The sequence below is a fragment of the Monodon monoceros genome, unplaced genomic scaffold (genome assembly GCF_005190385.1).
Source record: "Monodon monoceros isolate NGI ecotype Baffin Bay Population unplaced genomic scaffold, NGI_Narwhal_1 Super_Scaffold_1, whole genome shotgun sequence".
NCBI classification, from domain to species: domain Eukaryota; kingdom Metazoa; phylum Chordata; class Mammalia; order Artiodactyla; family Monodontidae; genus Monodon; species Monodon monoceros.
The window spans coordinates 16,590,293-16,610,506 of NW_021703765.1; the positions used below are offsets into that span (position 1 = coordinate 16,590,293).

General features: G+C 42.4%; 1 protein-coding gene and 1 non-coding gene across 4 annotated transcripts; both read left to right on the forward strand.

Moving 5' to 3' along the window:
- Positions 1–1,975: 1,975 nt before the first annotated feature.
- On the forward strand, positions 1,976–2,079 carry LOC114902397. Its single transcript, XR_003795498.1, has one exon. It is a non-coding gene; the product is annotated as a U6 spliceosomal RNA (small nuclear RNA).
- Positions 2,080–3,562: 1,483 nt separating this feature from the next.
- On the forward strand, positions 3,563–19,227 carry NARS (asparaginyl-tRNA synthetase). 3 transcript variants are annotated; one of them, XM_029218958.1, is made up of 15 exons: positions 3,563–3,700; positions 4,770–4,852; positions 7,258–7,323; positions 7,424–7,516; positions 7,602–7,691; positions 8,634–8,712; positions 9,565–9,635; positions 11,036–11,122; positions 12,526–12,747; positions 12,854–13,053; positions 13,479–13,614; positions 14,218–14,331; positions 16,408–16,539; positions 16,844–16,975; positions 17,786–19,227. In XM_029218958.1, the coding sequence occupies exons 1-15, from the start codon at positions 3,658–3,660 to the stop codon at positions 17,915–17,917; spliced, it is 1,680 nt and encodes a 559-aa protein (XP_029074791.1). In that variant the 5' UTR covers positions 3,563–3,657; the 3' UTR covers positions 17,918–19,227. The 3 variants fall into 3 exon arrangements, with proteins under 3 accessions (XP_029074791.1, XP_029074801.1, XP_029074810.1); XM_029218968.1 differs by having other exon boundaries at positions 3,595–3,700; positions 4,773–4,852; XM_029218977.1 differs by lacking the exon at positions 3,563–3,700 and adding an exon at positions 4,422–4,436 and having other exon boundaries at positions 4,773–4,852.
- Positions 19,228–20,214: the final 987 nt, after the last annotated feature.

The window sequence follows — 20,214 nt, forward strand, 5'->3', positions numbered from 1 at the left end:
AAAATCCACATGGCCGCCTCCCATGGCCAGAGAAAATCCACATGGCCAAGCCCAACATGAACGAAGCAGCAGAGTACATTCCTCTCACACAGAAAAGGGAAGCGTGTGTGAATATGTGAAGCAATAATCTAATTTGACACAAAGCACATGATAACACAGTGAACTCCACAGTTATGCGCCCACTGTCACACTTCCTTCATTGAAAATGTGTTCCCCGGTTAGAGAAGATGCTGTGTACTGCGGAGATGGACATAACCTTCTCTAAGTCCGCAGATGCCAGGGCGGCAGGCAGGGAGGGTACAGCCGCATGTGGACAACCACTCTACAGTTGACAGGCATATTGCTGCCTCCTCCAGGAGTTGAACGTAACCCACCAGCCACCAGCTGGACACCTGGTCCCCCCAAAGATTAGTGTCCTATCAGGTCCTCAAAGCTGGCTTCTGCTGTTGTCAGGCTGGGTCCTCCGCAGTGGTAGTCAGGCAGCCAGATCAGCCTTGATGAAGGGCAGCCCATGCCGTTGAACCCATGCATAGCCTCTATCCTGTTACTACGGCGACTTTGTATATGGTTTCTTTGAACAAGCACTGGGGGTCTTGGGCTGGGGGGGGGTGTGTGTGGGAAAGGCCAACATCCACAGTTTACAAAGACCTCCTCTATACTGAATGCCTTCTCCTGGGTATTTACACAGGGCAAGATATCTTCACATTCTGGGCCCATGCAGAAAAATTCATCCACATACTTCCCCACCAGACTGCCATACCTAATCTCTAATCTTGTTCTTTCCAAGTCTCTGATCAACTGGTCAACCCTTTAGACAGTGTCCATCAGTCCCTCAGGCCATCTCCACTCATGTAAGAAGTGGAAAACCAGTCATCCACTCAACGTTCTAGCATCTGAGATGATTTCCCTTCGCCACTGTCTTTTCAGAGCTGCACCCAAGTGAGGCTGTAATACAATAGCTGCTCACATCTGGCTCATGCCAGCATATTACACAGGTGTCATGGACCGGACACGGGGAAATCCCCTGAGTCTGTACGTGTGGGTTGAGGAGTGGTCGAAGCAGGTGTTACGGGAATCTGTCATTTTCAGGCCCAGTCCTGTAGACCCACTTTCCTCTTTACAGTGGAATGTTTCTGTGTACATCCAATTTTATGGATCAGGTGAAACTAAATTCATGAAGGGTAGTTCAGATGACTGTTAGTGCCACCTGACAGGTCCTGTGGCCTTCAGTTGAAGGTGCAGCCAGCCTGCAATGAGGGAGCTAGGGGAATATGTACCCCTACTTCACTCCATCCTTGCCGGTGCTCCCCATTGGCTGCATCTGACCAGAAGCCAGAGAGCCCACTGATGTGTCCACATAAGCCAGCCTCTGGGGGCTCAAAGCAGGATGAAGGGGAGAAATTCATTGGTTGGGCTGTGGTGTCAGCCTCTAGTATGGCCCCCAGTGACGCCCACCCCCTGGAATTCACCCCCCATGTAGTCCTCTCCCATATTATACTAGGGATGGTCTGTGTGACCAGTAACATATAGCAGAAATGATGAAATGTCATTCATTGGTTAGGTTATGAAAAGTCACTGCAGCTCGGGGTTTAGTTGTTGTGGCAGAGAGCTTCCTAAGATGGCCCCATGATCCCTGCCGCCTGGTATTCGTGCCCTGGTATAAAACCCTTTCTTTGAGTGTAGGCTGGACCAAGTGACTCGAATCTAATGAACAGAATATGGCAAAAGTGATGGGATACAAAGGACCGTGGCTTCCATCTTGCCTGCATGCTCTCCTTCCTGCTCGCTTGCTCTGATGAAGCAAGCGGCCCACCGGAAAGTCCCACGTGGCAAGGAGCTGAGGGAGACCTCTGGCCAAGAGCCAGCGAAGAACTGAGGCCCTCAGTCCAACAGCCTGTGAGGAACTGAATCCTGCTGACACCCACAGGAGTGTGTGGGAAAGCATCACCCAGGTGAGATTTACAAATCTTAGCCTGTGCTCACTTCAGCAGCACATATACTAAAATTGGAAGGATACAGAGATTAGCATGGCCCCCATGCAAAGATGGCACACAAACGTGTGAAGCATTCCGTATTTTTGAGTAATCTTACATACAACTTTCAAAACAAACTGCTAAAAAAAAAATCTTAAATTAGTCCCGGCTGACACCTCGATTGCAGTCTTTTGAGAGACGCAGAACCTGAGGTCCCACCTAGGCCTTGCCCAGATTCCTGGTGAGAAAATGACTGTTGCTTGGAGTTCGGGGGTAATCTATTATACAACATAGGCAACCAATACAGTCTCTCTCTCTCTCTCTCTCTCATATCACTGTTTCTGTGGGAACTCAGCTGCCCCGTCACTGGCAGCCCTCTGGGGAGCCCACCTGACGTGAAACCACAGCCTTCTGCCAAGAGCCATGTGTGCGCCTGGCAGCAGATCCTCACCTAGTCAAGGCATCAGGTGACTGCAGCCTCTGCCCACAGCTTGATTCCAGAGAGACCCTGTGTCAGAACCCCTGGCTCCGCTACTCCCGAATGCCTGACCCTCAGAAACTATGTGAGGTAATGAATTTGCCTTGCAGCAATAGATAACTAACACATGAGCAAAGAGAAACCATTCAGCAAAGAGGAAAAGGGGAAAGTCCGTGAAACTGGGGGAAATATTCTTCAAGGAAAGTATCTGGTTCATATTTTTGATAGACTCGGAACCTGTGCACAGAGTTATTTTTAGAGTTTCTTTCATAACAAGAGTTTGTTTTCCTTTGATTCAGGGACAAACTCTGGTATTCCACTAAGCTGAGAATGATGACGTTACCTACCCTTTACTTAGTACCTACGACTGCTGGGCAGTGAACTTAATCAACCTTCACAAATAGGGAAATTGAAGCTCAGACGGGTTAGCTCATTTATCCCACGGCACACAGCAAAAGGCAGAACCAGAATTCCAACCAGGTTTGAAGCCCTAGTTCTTTTCACAACGTTACCACGGTCTCCGTAATAGTGACTCTTGTAACTTAAAATAAAAACACACCCTATAGTCCGAGTGACAAATACAGAAATACATTCATTCGTTCATTGAAGTTAGAAAGTTAAAACATCTTCATATTTCAAAGCAATTAGTGAATGGGAGACAGGACTACCCTTAGCTCTGTCCCTGACCCTTACCTCCACCCCCAGCTTGTGGCTGGAGCTCAATGTATTTGATGACGACGTTAATTCCACAAGCATTCCACTATCTGGGGATGTGGAACGCAATCCAGGATCCGGTTTCCGGAAGGGCCCTACCGTGCCCACAACGGGAGGTGGGGGGTGGCGCGGAACCGGAAGATTCAGCGGGAAAGTTGGGGAGACGCAGGCCGGGGGGATCGGGACTGCAGCGCCACCCGGATGTCAGGGAGCCAAGGAGTCCCAGGTGGTGCCCCCGGGAGCCCCCGGCTCACCGAGAGGGAGCGAGGGGAGCGGGTCGGAGCCACACCCGGAAGTTGCTTAGGCCCGAACCAAAGATGGCGGCTGCGGCGCCGCTCGCCCACGCTCCGTAACCTCCTGTAACCAATGGAGCCGCGACGCTCGGGTGACTTACTGCGACGACTTCTGCACGACATTATCTGATGCAACCTCCGAGTTGAGGAAGCGGCCGGTGCACTTTGCGGGTGATAAGGCGGCGGCGTGTTGGAGGTGATGTCCTTGGAGGTGACCAGGGCGACCGCGGGGATGGTGCTAGGTGAGTGAGGCTCGGGGACCCCGGGGTGTGTAAGTGGCGCGGCGCGGCGCTCCTGCTTGGGGCAGCAGCCTTGTTCCGGCCGAATACAGCTCTTACCCTGGTGCCTGGCGCAGACTGGGCGCCCCGCCGCTGTTTACGTGAATGGTGGGAGGGAGGAGGGGCTAGGACCCACCTTGGGTCCGCGCTCGCCGAGCAGGCCCGGCTTCCCTAGAGCCCTGGGTGCCCCGGCTGGGGGGGCGGCCGCTCCCGGCCCGGGTGGCGGCAGCTCCCGGCCCGGCCCCAGTGCGAGAAATCCCGTGATTCAGCTGAGACGTAGGCAGAGCGAGGCATGGCCAGACCTCAGGGCAGACCCCAAATATGTGACTCCTCCAAGTGACTGGCAGGAAAGGACTTAAGAATGCGAATTCTTTTTCACATACCCTCACTTATATTGAGATTTCCTGGGAGACCATCTGGTGCAGTAGGAAAAGGAAGAGATTTAGGAGACCTGGGTTGATGTCTCTGCTCGCTTACTCCTTGTGAGGCCTTCAGTTTGTTTAACCTCAGAGCTTTGGTTTCCTTTAAAGACCAGAGAAAACCGGTATTTATTTGATTTCTGTGCTCTAAAACCAGCATATCTGATTTATCTATTTCATCCTCAGTACTTCAAGATGGGTATTGTTTTCCTCATCTTATAGGCTCAGAAACAAGCCCAGAAAGGTTAAGTGAATTCTCCAGGGTCACTCTGGCTTTTAAGGTACAACATCCAAGCTTCCAGTTTGGTCTGGCCAACTGAAAAGCCATTGCTTTGTTGTTGGGGATTCGAGTAGATAGAGGCAGTACCACAAATGAAAATGATCAAAGTTCCTTTTGAAAGCTAAATTTAACTAATCCCTTTTTATGGGATGGATGTCCTTGGATAGGGGAGTGGGAAAATAATCATGATATAATTTCTTTCGGACCTTGATAATTTTTACCAATCAGATGCTTGTTCTGTTTGCAAAGATAAAGAACGGATAAAGTAGCTGCAGTATGAGGTGACTGGTAATTACTGGCCAAGTGAGTAACAACTTCTCTTTTTGTGAAACAGCAGAGCTGTATGTCTCAGACCGAGAGGGAAGTGATGCTACTGGTGATGGAACCAAGGAGAAACCTTTTAAAACAGGCCTTAAGGTAGTGCCTCTTTCTCATTAGGAAAACGACTTTGCATTTATTAATGACTCATGTCAGTTATTCTGTGACTTGTCAGGAGTTTTATTTAAAGCACTAGGTTTGAAGAGAACTTTTTGAAAAGGGCAAGTAAGGGGTATATACAGATATGTAGCTTTAAGGGTATTACATGATCTACGTCTAAACTTTTTTTTTTTTTTTTTTGGCTGCGCCTCAAGGCTTGTGGGATCTTTAGTTCTCCGACCAGGGATTGAACCTGGGCCCTTGTCAGCAAAAGCGCCGAGTCCTAACCACTGGACCATCAGGGAAGTCCTCTTGAACATTTTTTTTTTTTGCGGTACGCGGGCCTCTCACTGCTGTGGCCTCTCCCGTTGCGGAGCACAGGCTCCTGACACGCAGGCTCAGCGGCCATGGCTCATGGGCCCAGCCACTCCACGGCATGTGGGATCCTCCCGGACAGGGGCACGAACCCGTGTCCCCTGCATCGGCAGGCGGACTCTCAACCACTGTGCCACCAGGGAAGCCCTCCCCTTGAACATTTTTAATAGGTATCTTGTTTTCTTACCATACGGCATCGCATCTCGGAATTTTTCTCTCCAGTGAGTCAGTTGGCCAGTTTTTTAATTCTTGTAGAACTAAAAATCATCTTCCCTTAGTCATCTGAGTTTATGCTCACATTTCTTCCAAACTGACTCCTAAGAGTTCTCTCGGTGAATTTACCACTCGAATCCAAATGTGATCTTGAGCCTTGAGACTCAAAGACCTGATTTATATCAGCACCAAGAACAGAGCAGACACTCATGAACTCATGAGTCTGGAGCCTAAAGCCAGGATGCTAATTTAACAATATATTATTGTTTCTCAGGGTGTAGAATCCTCCTATGAGTTTAGCATATTCTCTTTAAGCAGACTTACATGGAAAGCCAAATACAGTTCAGATGGGTTCTTCGAGAGCTTCGACTCAGGATTGAGTAGGTACCTGATGGCATTGGGTTACGGTGTGGGCCAAGAAGACATCGCTCTGCAAGTAGCCGTGGGCTTGCCTGTAGACTGGAATGGCTACAGCTGCTACATAAGGAAGTTGATTAAAGCCCTCTCCCAGGACAGCACCAGGAAGTGCACTGCCCTGACACTTCTTTCTGTGTATCTGTGTCTGGCCAATCCCCCTTCTTGTGAGCTTTGTTACAGTATTCACTTAGGTTATTATCAAGTGTTCCTGTCCTGGGACCATTCTCTCCTCTTTTAGCTCATACTCTGGTTATGTTTTGGTGTGTCAACCATGGGTATTAATTTTTTAACTCTTAGAGGGAAATCTTTCTCATTTTGGATTGTTGGGGTGATTCCTATGGCTGCCCAGAACTGACAGTAGTGTTTAGATGAATGTTTGCAAAATGTCGCTGTTAGCAGAAGTGTGCCATTCTGATTTGGAGAATCACAGTTTGACTCTTTCAATATCACTGATTAACAAAGGAGGGATCAGTACAGACTGTCAGGTAGTAAATGAATTCTTAGTGATTTACAAACATCCTTACAAAGTCTAATTGTTAAAAGGAGGAACTGAACTCTCCTGGATGTTTCCAAAAGATCCAGGTTCCCTCCTCCTCTGTAGCAATAATTGAGTTGAGACTAGTATTAAATCAAGATGAAAAGTATTTTTCAGGTTTGGAAACTAGATCTTAAGAAAAGGTCAGTTTTCATAAACTTCAGATCTTACACGAGAGACAGTCATTCATTGCATTTCTTGGTTGATGATACCTTAGGAGAAAATTTGAAGGAATATTTGAAGCAGTTAATAAAACACTTATCTTTTACATACTTTCAACTATCTATTTTTTTAAAAACGAATACAAACTATAAAATATTAAATGATAATATTGATGTCTGATATGTCCCAGTATTGGTGAAAAGAGATACATACATTCTACACACAGGAATTTTTCCAATTAAATGAAACTTAGCCTTCTGTGTACCTAACCACTATGCTCTTGAGAGAGTTTCAGAAATGACTTCCCTGGTTTCTTCGTGAGGATTAATCGTCTGGATGTGCCCTGCAGTTGGCCTTTGCCATCAGCTGTCTCTTCTGTTGTTGTCAGCGTACCTCCTGTCGGTCCCCAGGGCCACTTAAAATCTGTTGTTTCTAGTCCACATGGGAAACTATATACTATGTAACCGAACTTGCTAGAATTGTTTGGGAAAGGACGTTCTACCTTAAGCAAAATGTTCTTTGAATGTTCCGCCATTCCTTCTGTCGACATTGACCTTTGGCTGGTGGGGTCTTATGCTTTCTTCTGGGCTCTCGATTATTTTCTAGGTGATCAAAGTTACCTCATAATTCAGGTGTTATTTTGATTTTAAACATTGTACAATGTTAAAGAAATGTCCTTTTTCCTTGTCCCTCCCCCCCCAAGGCTTTGATGACAGTTGGAAAAGAACCCTTTCCTACCATCTACGTAGATTCACAAAAAGAAAACGAGGTAGGGTGAACCCAGAGCTTTACAGAATTAGATTTTGTGAAGAAACTTTCATTAGAATACAGCGGTCTTGAAAACATTAAACATCTGTTTATCCCTCCAGAGGTGGGATGTTATTTCTAAATCACAGATGAAGAACATTAGAAAACTGTGGCACAGGGAACAGATGAAGAGTGAATCCCGGGAAAAGAAAGAGGTGAGCAGTAGATTTGCTCTGTGAACATTTTTCGAGTTGGGACACCAGAAGCCATGTTAACAAATTGCCTGGTTATTAAAACTAGGCAGAAGACAATTTACGAAGAGAGAAGAACCTGGAAGAAGCAAAGAAGATTACCATTAAAAACGACCCAAGTCTTCCAGAGCCAAGTTGTGTAAGTGTGATGTGTATCGTTTCAAATATCTGGGACTCACGGGGTCAAACTGTTATTTCTGTGTCTGAGGGGCATGCCACGTGCTTTGTTCCTTTGCACTGTTTGTCTCTTCTTTTCTTTCAAAAGGGAGAGAGTGCAATAATGTTTGAGAGTTATGAGGCTGGTCCTTGCGGGGCTCCTTTTTTGATAGAATTTAGTAATTGCATGTTGAACGAATTCTGTCCCGACTAAAAGCTAGCAGCCCTGGAATCCAGGCCTGGTGGGCTGTGTGGTCTCAGACGAGTGATTTTACCCTCCCCTGGGTGTCAGTTTCCTCACAGTAAAAAGAAGAGTTGAAATCCAAGATTTTCATGATTTCTTAAATAAAGAAAACGTTTTTGAAATTTGATTATGTCTATATAATCTTCCTAGACCAGAATGCTGGACTGTGAATGGACATGGTTAGAATTCGAACGGTTCTTACTGATGCTGGATTGCCATTGTTTTCTTGCTTCCTTAGTGAGGAAGCTGTTTTCTTGGCCACACCCTGCAACCCCTTCCTCCCCTCCCTTCTCTCCTCCATCCCTCAGAGGAAAAGCCAGCCTCGGTAGCTTCCACCACCCAGGGTGGTGGGAGGGATGGTGAGGTCAGGGGGAGGGCTCTGCGTGGACTAGGCTTGTTGCTATTGTGAACTCATTGATTTTATATAACAGTATCTGAAGTTCTGATTGTTTCGCTGACAGTTTTGCACTAAGAGAAAGAAGACTTGGATTTTTTTTTTTTTTTTAACCCCTCCAGTGTGGTGAAATTTTTTGGCTCTGACCTGTAGTAGAGTGACTGTCAGACGTTTTACACCACTTGTGAATTTTTAACACTTTTCTGCCATCTATCTAATATTCGTGACAAAATTGGTATGTGATCAATGACATGCTGCGTCAAATGTTTTTTATTTTAACTTGACAGGTGAAGATTCGTGAATTAGAAGGATATAGAGGCCAAAGAGTAAAGGTATTTGGCTGGGTCCACAGGCTGCGTAGGCAAGGTAACTGGCATAGCTGTCCTTTTCTCTCTTTAATTTTCAATATCCCTGCTCTTAGATGATGAAGAACATTAAAAAAAAACTTTTACTTCGGGGTATTTTTGTTTGAGAGTGCTAGCTTTTTAAAGGAAGTACTAATTTGTATCCTCAATTGGTTCTTATTTAATATGACTATTGAAAGTTTAAAAATTATTTAAATGGTACTTAACTGTAAGCAGTCACAGTGATCAGAAGTATCCAGGAAATATTTGTCTAATTGAATTGACTTCTTTAAGGAAAGCAGGGGGTATATTACCGGAAGTGCAGAACCAAATCTGAAACTTACTGATGGCAGTGATGTTGATTTTTATAATTAGTATATTTGTACTTGGTCATGATGTCTTGCTTTCTCTTTCTGCTTTTGTTATTTTATTACATGTCTTTTATTGTAAGTGGTTGTCAAATCCTTCGTAAAAAGAAAGGGAGCATAAAAAACCAAGAGTGCTTCTGTGCGGCAGTATATATCACCCCCCGCTGAATGCGCTTTGCTAGGTATTGCAGGGGACTCAACGGTGAATAAGACTTAATCCCTCGACTTATGTGCTTACTGTCTTGCTTTCCCATGATCGTGTGGGTCAGGAGGCTCACATAGGGTTTAAAAGTATGAAGGGTTTGAAACATGAAGAAGGCAAAATACTTTCCAGATACTGAGTAGTGATATTACTGGTGAACCCTTCAGAGGAATGGGGCCGTGTGGGAGGTTTGAACTTTCAACATTTAACCTTGGAGGTTCCTTTACATAAGAATAAATTATGAGAAAGTGCTTTCAAGTGCCTCTCGAACAATCTAGCTAAACTTCTCTTTCCCGTTTTTTAGGAAAGAATTTAATGTTTCTGGTGTTGCGGGATGGTACGGGTTATCTCCAGTGTGTCTTGTCAGATGATTTGGTAAATATTTTCATATTTACGATGAAAAGTCAGTTTTTTTCAATAGGTTACTTTATTGTTAGTTTTGGGAATCTTAGGGTCTATACTTATTTTAACTGTTATTGTGGGAAATTTCCAACATCTCAAAAATGGAACAGTAGGAAGAAACCTCACATGCTCATCACTCAGCTTCAGTAACATCTTAGTTGAGCTGCTGTAACTAAGTACCATAAACTGGGTGGCTTGTGAACAACAGAAGTTTATTCCTCATGGTTCTAGTAGCTGGAAGTCCATACCAGGGTGCCGGCATGGTCAAGTTCTGGGGAGGGCCCTTTTCTGAGCTGCAGACTACTTCCCGTTGTGTGCTCATCCCCACATAGCAGAGAGCAGAGGAGGGTTTCGACATATGAATTTGCAGCAGATACACGTTAAGTCCGTAACGAGTAATGATTAATATTTGGCCAGTTCTGGTTTACTGCTCCCCCCCTTTTACCTCCCAGACATATTTCATATAAACATACTTGCATATGCATCACCAAGAAGAAATATTTTTAATATAACCACACTACCATTATCACACACCCCCAAAATTAGCACAACTCCTAAATATCCAGCCAGATTCTCCCAGTTGATTCATGATGTCTTTTTTACAGTTGGTTGGTTTGAATGAGGATCCAGACGAGATCTACATGTTGCATTTAGTTGATATGTCTCTGAAATCACTCTTAATCTATAACAGATCTCCCTTTTCATTCTCTTCTCTCCACCCCACTCCCCCTTGCCATTTATTGGAAAAAGTCTGATCATTGGTCCTGTGGGACTTCTCACATTCTGGATTTGGTTGATTGTATCATAAGGTGTATTTTAACATGTTCCTCTATCCTTTGTATTTCTTATAAGCTGGAGGTTAGGTCTGGTCAGATTCAGGTTCTGCTGCTGCTGCTTCTTGATATAACTACTTCATGGACAAAGCTGTATTCTTCCAACGACATCACGTCATGAAGCACATAATTCTGGTTGTCTTTATGATTAGTGCGTTCAGATGTTGATGGCCTGATCCCTTCTTTATAAAGTTTTCCATCACTTTTCTCCTAATGATTTTAGCCAGTATTGATTATCATAGTCTAAGTGAACTCCCTGTATTATTTTAATAGTCTAAATTTTAAAGAAAAAGAGAAACAGACTTTCCAGATACTTTTGAGAGATATGGACTAGTGTTATTTATGCATGTGTATGTATGTAAAGTATGTATTTACATATATATGTGTGTATCTGTATATAGATGAATGTTTGATGGCTGTCTTGTTTTACTAGTTTTGGACGAGAGAACTTGTTTGTAAGTAATTCCCTTTGCTTTCTATATGGTAGACTATTTTAAATGTAAATGTGAGTAACTGAATTTGAACTTGATCTTCTTATAGTGTCAGTGTTACAATGGAGTAGTCTTGTCCACTGAGAGTAGTGTCGCAGTGTATGGAATGCTAAATCTTACCCCAAAGGGCAAGCAGGTGAGTGTGTTGAGTTCCTCACTAAGAGAAGAGTTGTGTACTTGTTTGTTTTCCAGTGTCTTTATTTGTATTGATACTTTTGGTATTTGGCATATAAATAGACAAATGTGATGCACTTGCTAAATTTAGAATGCCTTTTCCTTTCCTGGTGAGATACGTACACTGTACAGCTTGTGTGCTCTTGTAACGATCTCAGGGATTTTCAACCTAAGGAATTCCTGAATAAACTTCATGGGTGAGAACAATTTGCTGTGTGTGTGTGAATAATTTTTCAGCTAAGTGGAAATGAAAATTTAGTCTACCAAAAGTTTTTCAGGAAAGAACAGTGATCTAAATCTGAAACTTTGGGGATTTCCCTGGTGGTCCAGTGGTCAGGACTCCTCGCTCCCAATGCAGGAGGCCCAGGTTCGATCCCTGCTTAGGGAACTAGATCCCGCATGCTGCAACGAAGACCCGGCGCAGCCGAATAAACATTTAATAAATAAAATAAATCTGAAACTTTTAAAATAGAATTTGAAAGCCTCTTTTTAAAAAACTTAAAGCTAGGCTTGATAGTGAGAGGGTTGTTTGTTCCCCAGCCAACAGGCATGTAACCTATACCAGTTAGAGTTACTTGTTGGTAATTATTGGTCAAGTAGCAGTTGTGGTTATATTTGTTTGTTGGGAAAGAAAACAAACAAACGTGACATATCAACCACCAGAGGGAGCCCATAGTGTCCTCCTGATAGACTAGAAATACTGATAAAAGAGAGTCTCCCAGAGTCTATGTGAGGAACCTATGTTAAGAGTGAATATGTGGTTCAAGTTTACTGAATTTTCCTTGAAAGTAATGTGATTGCAAAATGGAATGGTTTTTGTGATATTACTTGCTGTCCAGTGTTTGGTACCAAGATAGCTATATATTTCATACTGTGTGGCTTCTAAAATGTAATGCTTTCAATGGAATTATTAGGGAGAATTTGAATTTTTACTATATATATATATATATATATATATATATATATGTTCCAAAGAGAAACACCTTTTAGTAAAACCTTTGTATTTAAGGAGTTTTTCAATGTGTGTATTATGTTACTTTTAAATTATTGGGCAAAGGCTAGAAAGATATACCAAAATGTTGACAATAGTTAGTGGTTACTCCAAGTCGTGGGATTATAGTTTATCTTATTTTCTGGTTTGTGCTTTTCTATTTTTTAAAAATTGTGTATGTGTATTTAGTCTGAAAGAAATATTAAATAAATATAAAATTCAATTACCGGGTCTTCGTTTTTAGAAGGGTAGGCTAATAATGATAAGGTTCTTAGAAATATGAGTTTACTAAAAACTTTTATATAAATTAGAATCTTTCCTACTGTGAATTCTCTGTTTCCTTCTCCCTCCCGACCCCTTTTTAAAAAATGCAGGCTCCAGGGGGCCACGAGCTGAATTGCGACTTCTGGGAATTGATCGGGTTGGCCCCCGCTGGAGGTGCTGATAACTTAATCAACGAGGAGTCTGACGTTGACGTCCAGCTCAACAACAGACACATGATGATCCGGGGAGAAAACATGTCCAAAATCCTAAAAGCACGTTCTGTGGTCACCAGGTGCTTTAGAGATCACTTCTTTGACAGGGGGTACTGCGAAGTAAGTACGCGTTCATCATCCTTTGCAAACAATGCCTCTTGGCACTTTTGAACTTAAACAGTGGTGCTCACAGAAGGCCTTTATTTACTCCTTTCCGCCTGAATAGATCAGTCCTCCAACGTTAGTGCAAACACAAGTGGAAGGCGGTGCCACACTCTTCAAGCTGGACTATTTTGGGGAAGAGGCGTATCTGACTCAGTCCTCTCAGCTGTACCTGGAGACCTGCATTCCAGCTCTGGGAGATGTTTTTTGTATCACACAGTCATACAGGGCAGAACAATCCAGAACACGAAGGCACCTGGCTGAGTACATAATTGTCATTTTGTTTTTATTTAAAAAAAAATTTTTTTTTAAGAAAATATGTTTAGAGAAGCAATCTTGATGTAGGTAAATGATGTCTGTGTAAAAACCTCTGATGTATTAAGAGGCTATATGAAGGGCAGTTGAATAAATAAATGGAAACTGTCTAAGAAGTTTTGCCTCTTAGGCCATAACTCACTAAGGTCTGTTCATTCACTTTGTCTTGATCCTTTATGTGTTGAGGAATAAACAAGAAATGACTATTAAGGGGGAAAGGAAGGCGGGTGGGCTAAAACTACTTTGGAGAGTTGGGAGTTGATTAGCAGGGCGGGAGTTTTCCCTTTCTGGACAGTTTCCCAGCATTAAAACCCTTGCTTAAGAGAAACTTTGTGAAAAGAAGAGAGGCTCTGAGCTACTGTCTTGTTCCTCAGATACACTCACGTGGAAGCAGAGTGCCCTTTCCTGACCTTTGAGGAGCTCCTGAACCGATTGGAGGACTTGGTCTGTGACGTGGTCGATAGAGTCTTGAAATCACCCGCAGCAAGCGTGGTGCATGACCTCAACCCGGTAGGTCTGCCATTGTGTGGAAACACAAAATTAGGATCCTGCTTCGGAAGGCAGTGAAGTCTTTTTTTAGATTTTTATGTTTTTTAGGTTTTTTTCAATAGATTTTTTTTTTAGGTTTTTATAGATTTAATAGCTTTGTGAACTTTGAAATAAATGATTAATATATATATATAGGTATAATTGATATATAACGTTATAGTAGTTTTAGGTGTACAGCATAATAATTTTATATATCTAAAACAATACAGAGTTATTAACTCTAGTTACCATGCTGTACATTACATCTTGTTACTGGAACTTACCTATTTTATAACCGGAAGTTTATACTTTTGGACTCCCTTCACTCATTTCCAGACTAATTTTTTTTTTTTTTTTTGGCCGTGCCACGTGGCTTGCGTGTCTTAGTTCCCCGACCAGGGATGGAACCCAGGCCCTCAGCAGTGAAAGTGTGGAGTCTTAACCACTAGACCGCCAGGGAATTCACCACATTGTTTTTAAGTCTGAAATAACATTTTATAATAATGATAAATAGTGTTTCTTAAAATGGAAACGTTAGTGTGAATGGTTTCTTTATATACACTGTATTTCTCCTTTCTGCTGTAGAACTTCAAGCCCCCCAAACGGCCTTTCAAACGGATGAACTATTCAGATGCTGTTGTGTGGCTAAAAGAACACAATATAAAGAAAGAAGATGGAACTTTCTATGAATTTGGAGAGGTATGTATTCTTTTCTAGTCGTTGTTTCAAAGGTAGCCTTGTGCTTAAGTGGATTGCTACTTCCGGTTAATTAACGAGTAATGCAGAAGGCATCTGCTGTTGTCAAATAAATGATAACCACGGACCCTCCTTCTTGGGGTTGTCTGAGGATCCATGGCTTAGTAGAGGTAGAGTAGACCTTAGAGCAGTGCCTTTTCTGTAGTGTTCAGTAAATATTAGCAAGTTTGTAGACTTCACATCCCATCCTTTATCTCTTTCCTCTTCCATGATCACTCTGTGGTCTTGACTTACCAGCTCCAGCTGTAATTCTCTAGACTGGCAGGATGCTTAAGAAAGTTATAAACTTTGAAATCACATGCAAAGTGTTGGTATGTGTATACATTTGTTTTGGTTTTCTGGAGAAACCGTCTGGCTCTTTCAAAAAGGATTCCTCCCCCCAAAACAGTGAATTATAACTCCTTCATTTGGAGGCAATTCAAAGAAGAAAATCGCCACTGATTAAAATGCAAAACCAAGAGAGGAGGCTTTGTTGGGGAAGGTGGCCCGGTGCCCCAGATACACTGAGCATGTCTGTCTTGCCCAGGACCACCCTCCCAGCATGTTTTGGGGGTATAGATTGTTAACATTATTCTAAGCCCTCTTCCCTGTGCATTTAACCACTCTTTACATAGTATTTGCAAATCTGTTTTACAGATGAAATGTGAGTAATAGCTGCTAACTAGAGTTTTCTTTCGTTTTTAGAAAGAATTTACAGAGGACAGACAGTGTACTGGGTCTATGTAAATTACTTTTATTGTATCATGAATTCAGTTGATGATGTATAATAACCAAATTCTGTGCTGAGAACCTGAGAACTGTTATCGCCCAGCACTCAGCAAAGTAGTGTGAGCGGAAAGAGCACAAGCTTTGGAGTAAGAAGCCCCCCAGGTGGGCTTTGCTCCCACCTCTGTCCTTATTGCTGGTTAACTTAAGGCCAGTGACCCCGCTTTCTGGTTCCCTATCTCTGCCTTGGAGGTAACGTCCACCTTGCAAAGTTATGAGAACTTAATGAGCTAAATGCTTAGCAGGGCCAAGGCGCAGGAAGTCCTCCATGTGTGTCAGCGTTTCCTCTTTGTGTCAGTATCATCCCCCACACATGAGGGCGCTAGAGTAGAGAAGAGGTCTTCAAACTTTTCGGAATGTGCAGTACAACCCCTTTTCCCCAGTTCAATTGTATGCAGGACTCTAGTATGTAAAGCGGTTACAGGCGGAGAGACCAGAGTTCCCCCACTCACCTCCCGTTTCCTCTCTGGACCTTAGACGACGCAGGGCTCCAGGGACGAGAGCTCGAAAACAGCTGTGCCAGGTGATGGCTAAGCTCCCTCTCAGTTTCTTACATTAAACAAATCAATGAGTCTTGTCCATTCTCTCAGTCTGTTTTTACTGGCACAAGAGTTTTCAGTTTAACTTGAATTTATGTATGGTTTACTGAAGGATGTTTGAGAGGCAAGCAGATTAACTTGATGCTGCATCATCTAAGCTGTCTTGGCTAACTGCTCCAGGTGTGGTTACGCTTATAAACTTGACACTGGTTATTTGTCTTATGACTGTGTCTTACTGCCACTGAAGGCATGCAGATTTATTGTAACAGGAAAGAAGCAGAGAGAACAGGAGAGTTTAAAGATTGGTGTTATTAATAACATACTCTGTGTGTAGATCACTGATGTTGTGGAGCATTCACTGATGATCTTATGCCTTGTGGGACTGAGTGGACTGCGTTTGCTTCAGACCTAGATAAAACTAGCCACTGGGGAAAAAAAAAAAACTGAGCAGTATCTGGGAGGTTGTTTGTTTTGTGTGTGTGTTTTCGTTCCTCAGGCAATATGGCACAGATATACTGCAGGAGGAGACAGATCTATTTACAGTTCATTTTGCGGAAATTGTCCCTAACACCCACGTGGTTATGGGTTATGGGTGGGTGTGTATTCTGGACTCCGTTGCATGAATAAGATGAAGGGCTGCTACTGGGTCAAAGAGCTGCTTCTGTCTCGTTGCCTTTCGAGTTGTAAATGTTAATGAAGTCTTGTTTAACCTCAGGATATCCCAGAAGCTCCTGAGAGACTGATGACAGACACCATTAATGAGCCCATCTTGCTGTGTCGATTTCCTGTGGAGATCAAGTCCTTCTATATGCAGCGATGTCCCGAGGATTCCCGCCTTACCGAATCTGTCAGTTTGGGATTCAAATAGTATTAGAGATTTTGCTTTTTAAAGGGGCGGGCACTGCCACTGGAATAAGATACAGCTCACAGCAAACATTTCATTATAAATCTACAGTACTTAAAGAAGTGTTTTTTGTCCTCTGATTGGGTTTAACCTATCTTGTTAAATTATAGAATTTGAATAATATCTGAATTATGCATGATCATTGTGCTCCTTTAGTTATAGGAACTTAATTATGATTTTCATTTAAACTCTAGAGCAAAGCCGTGACTACTAGAGTAACCACATTTTATTTACTCATTTTTGAAAGGTCGACGTGTTGATGCCCAATGTCGGTGAGATTGTGGGAGGCTCGATGCGTATCTGGGATAATGAAGAGATACTGGCAGGTTATAAAAGAGAAGGAATTGACCCCACTCCCTATTACTGGTACACAGATCAGGTAAAAAGAAATTTTGTTAATCACTTTAAATTTTCTTCACTGTAATAGTTCTGTATGAATTGAAACTTTTAAAAGGGAAGTATTCAGGGTGATACTTTGAAATTTGAATGAGCTATATTCAGTTTCATGGTTATAATAATGTGGCATGGGAATACTGCTAGTTTTGTCTTTGGCCAATAATATGTTAACTTAATTTGAAAACCTATTAACTCCTGGCCTTGCTTGTAGCTACTGAATTTTTAAAAATGTCATTAGATGCTACCAGTATCTAGTCTTTCGTTTTCTTCTGATAAACAGAGACATTAACTTAATTTAAAAGTTTGAAATCTCTTCTTTCCAGGGTGGCAAATCCTTGGTTTATTTTTCATACCAAATTATTTTTTCACATGTGGTCCATGAAAAAGTATAGATTAAGGGTTGAATTCTTTTTGTTGTTTTGTTTGTTGTTGTTTTCAATTAATTTTTATTGGCGTATAGTCGCTTTACAATGTTGTGTTAGTTTCTGCTGTACAGCAAAGTGAATCAGCTATAAGGGGTTGAATTCTTAACCACAATAAGCTGACTCATTTTACAGTAGAAAATTTTAACTATTTCAGACAAAATTTATTTTTTTAATTTTCTTTTTTGGCCATGCTGTGCAGCTTGCGGGATCTTAGTTCCCCGACCAGGGATTGAACCTGGGGCCGTGGCAGTGAATGTGCAGAGTCCTAACCACTGGACCGCCAGGGAGACTCTGGACAAAATTTTAAACTGAGCATTTATTCCTCTCTATCGCTCTCCCTCTCTCTCTCTCTCTCTCTTTTTAAACAGAGAAAATATGGCACATGTCCACATGGAGGCTATGGCCTGGGCTTGGAACGATTCTTAACCTGGATTCTGGATAGATACCACATCCGAGATGTATGTTTATACCCTCGATTTGTCCAGCGCTGCAAGCCATAACCGATTCCTCCTGGAGATTTAAGCAAAGAACACGGTTCATGGAAGGAACAGGCTGCCTCTTTAAAAAAAAATAAAACAGCCAAAATCTTCCCTTTTTTATTCCACTGGGGTATATCCATTTCTGTTTTCTCTTTTTGTTTTTTATTCCTGCTACCGTGAAAAGCAGTCCAAATCATTTGAATATCAAGTGACATTGATGGTGTCATTTTAAGAAAAAAACCGATTACAAAGTTTGGGGGAAAATACGTGGCATGTAACTGCTGTCATGAGTATATTTCAGCATTTTATCCAATTTTAGGTTATAACCTTTGTGTCATATATACCACATATATGATTAGTTTTAACTTACAGTCTGAGACATTCCAGTAACTTAATCTTTCTGACCTTTTAATTGTAACTGGAATTCTTTAATTTATATCATTTTATTGTATCAGTGAGTTAAAACAACACACCGTGGGGAAAAATTGACAATATGCTATAAAAATCTGCTAGTATTAGAACAGAGTATAAATCAGCAGTAGATACAGGAATGAAATGAATAGTCTTTTGCCTCAGTTGTTAATCTTTTCTAAATCTGATAGCTGCTTATATAATTCTAAAGCATACGAATTTATTTGGAAGAATTTGTAAAAGTGGAGTGGCCTTAAACAGTTTGAAGTAAGAGCAAGTTTTTTGGCACTTCAGTGAACAGCATTCTTCCTAGCATTAGTTCAAACTAAAGAGGCAGGGTGATCTTCGCTCTTCCCTGGTAGCTCCTAAGTAATTAAGAATAAATAAGTTCCAGGGCTTCCCTGGTGGCACAGTGGTTGAGTATCTGCCTGCCAATGCAGGGGACACGGGTTCGACCCCTGGTCCAGGAAGATCCCACATGCTGCAGAGCAACTAAGTCCATGTGCCACAACTACTGAGCCTGCACTCTGGAGCCCGTGAGCCACAACTACTGAAGCCCTCGTGCCTAGAGCCCGTGCTCTGCAGCAAGAAAAGCCACTGTAACGAGAAGCCCGCGCCCCGCAACCAGAGAAAGCCCACGCACAACGAAGACCCAACGCAGCCAAAAATAAATTTAGTTTTTAAAAGTAAATAAATAAGTTCCAAGAGTATTTGCAGCTGGAATCTTCATGACAGCCCTGCATGGCTGTTGGAGTCACCCCACACTGTGTCTTTAGGTCTAATCTGTGCTAACTTATTAACTTGCAGGCTTATTGAATGGCTTCATTTCAGATTTGGTTAATTCTCCCCCAAAATGCATGTCATGTATCCTCAATGAGCTGTATTCCCAGCAATCAATAAATGGATACACGTAAAAACTCTTTGCTGACTTAATTTTTTTAAGCTGATTGTCGCTGTTTCACATTAACTAGTTCATGCCTTTTGCATTTTTTAAATCTTTATTTTTCATGATTTGTATATGTGAAACTAGATATTCCTGAATTTGGTAGGTATTAGTAAAAGTACATAGTAATGAAAAGGAATGGTTTTTAAAAATTAGATGTGGGTCCTAGTTACATCATTTTTATCATCCTTTTTGTATTAATTTTGGACACATTAGATTATATCTTATTTTGCAGTTAAGTAAAATAACAGATGGAAATGGGGCATTTGTCATATATTTGGCCTCTATCTTTAAATGAAAAATACATGTAAGAATGGGAATGAGCTCTAACTGGATGCAGCTAGGCAGTTCATTTGATCAGAATTTAGGTGACAAGGTTAGGCTCAATTAGATTAGATTTTAATTGTATAAATGGGCTAAAAGTTTTAAATACTGAGGGAGAGCTGTGGGGTTAGGTGGGGATAACGGAGTCAAGATAGTGGTGACGTCAAACCAAGAACCCGAGCAGCGCACCTCACGCACGTGGACTCACATTCCCTTTTCTCTGGTTGTCCCTGTACTCCAAGCGTCACAAGCGCATCCCATATCCCTGCCAAGTGTCCGCCTCACAGACACCCGGTTCTGAGTTCCTGCTCTCGTGGGACTCATCTCACGGCCCTTTCCTGCCTGAAACTTCTTCCTAATACGTGATCCTCACGCCAGCAGCCCCCTTCGCCTTTGGTACTTGTGTAGCTGACCTGCTTTGGAGACAGATGGGAGGCTAATACTGTAGCAATTCAAATGACTTCAATACCGACTTTGTCAATGTCCTACAGCCATTTCCACCCACCCAGCTCCCCACACATGGCTGCCTCTAGCATTTCCTAAAAATTTCTTGTTTAGTGTATAGAGCAATGAGATTCTGTCATAAGCAACCTTCCTACGCATTGGGGTCACCTGGGCCTCATCCCAGACCAACAGAATC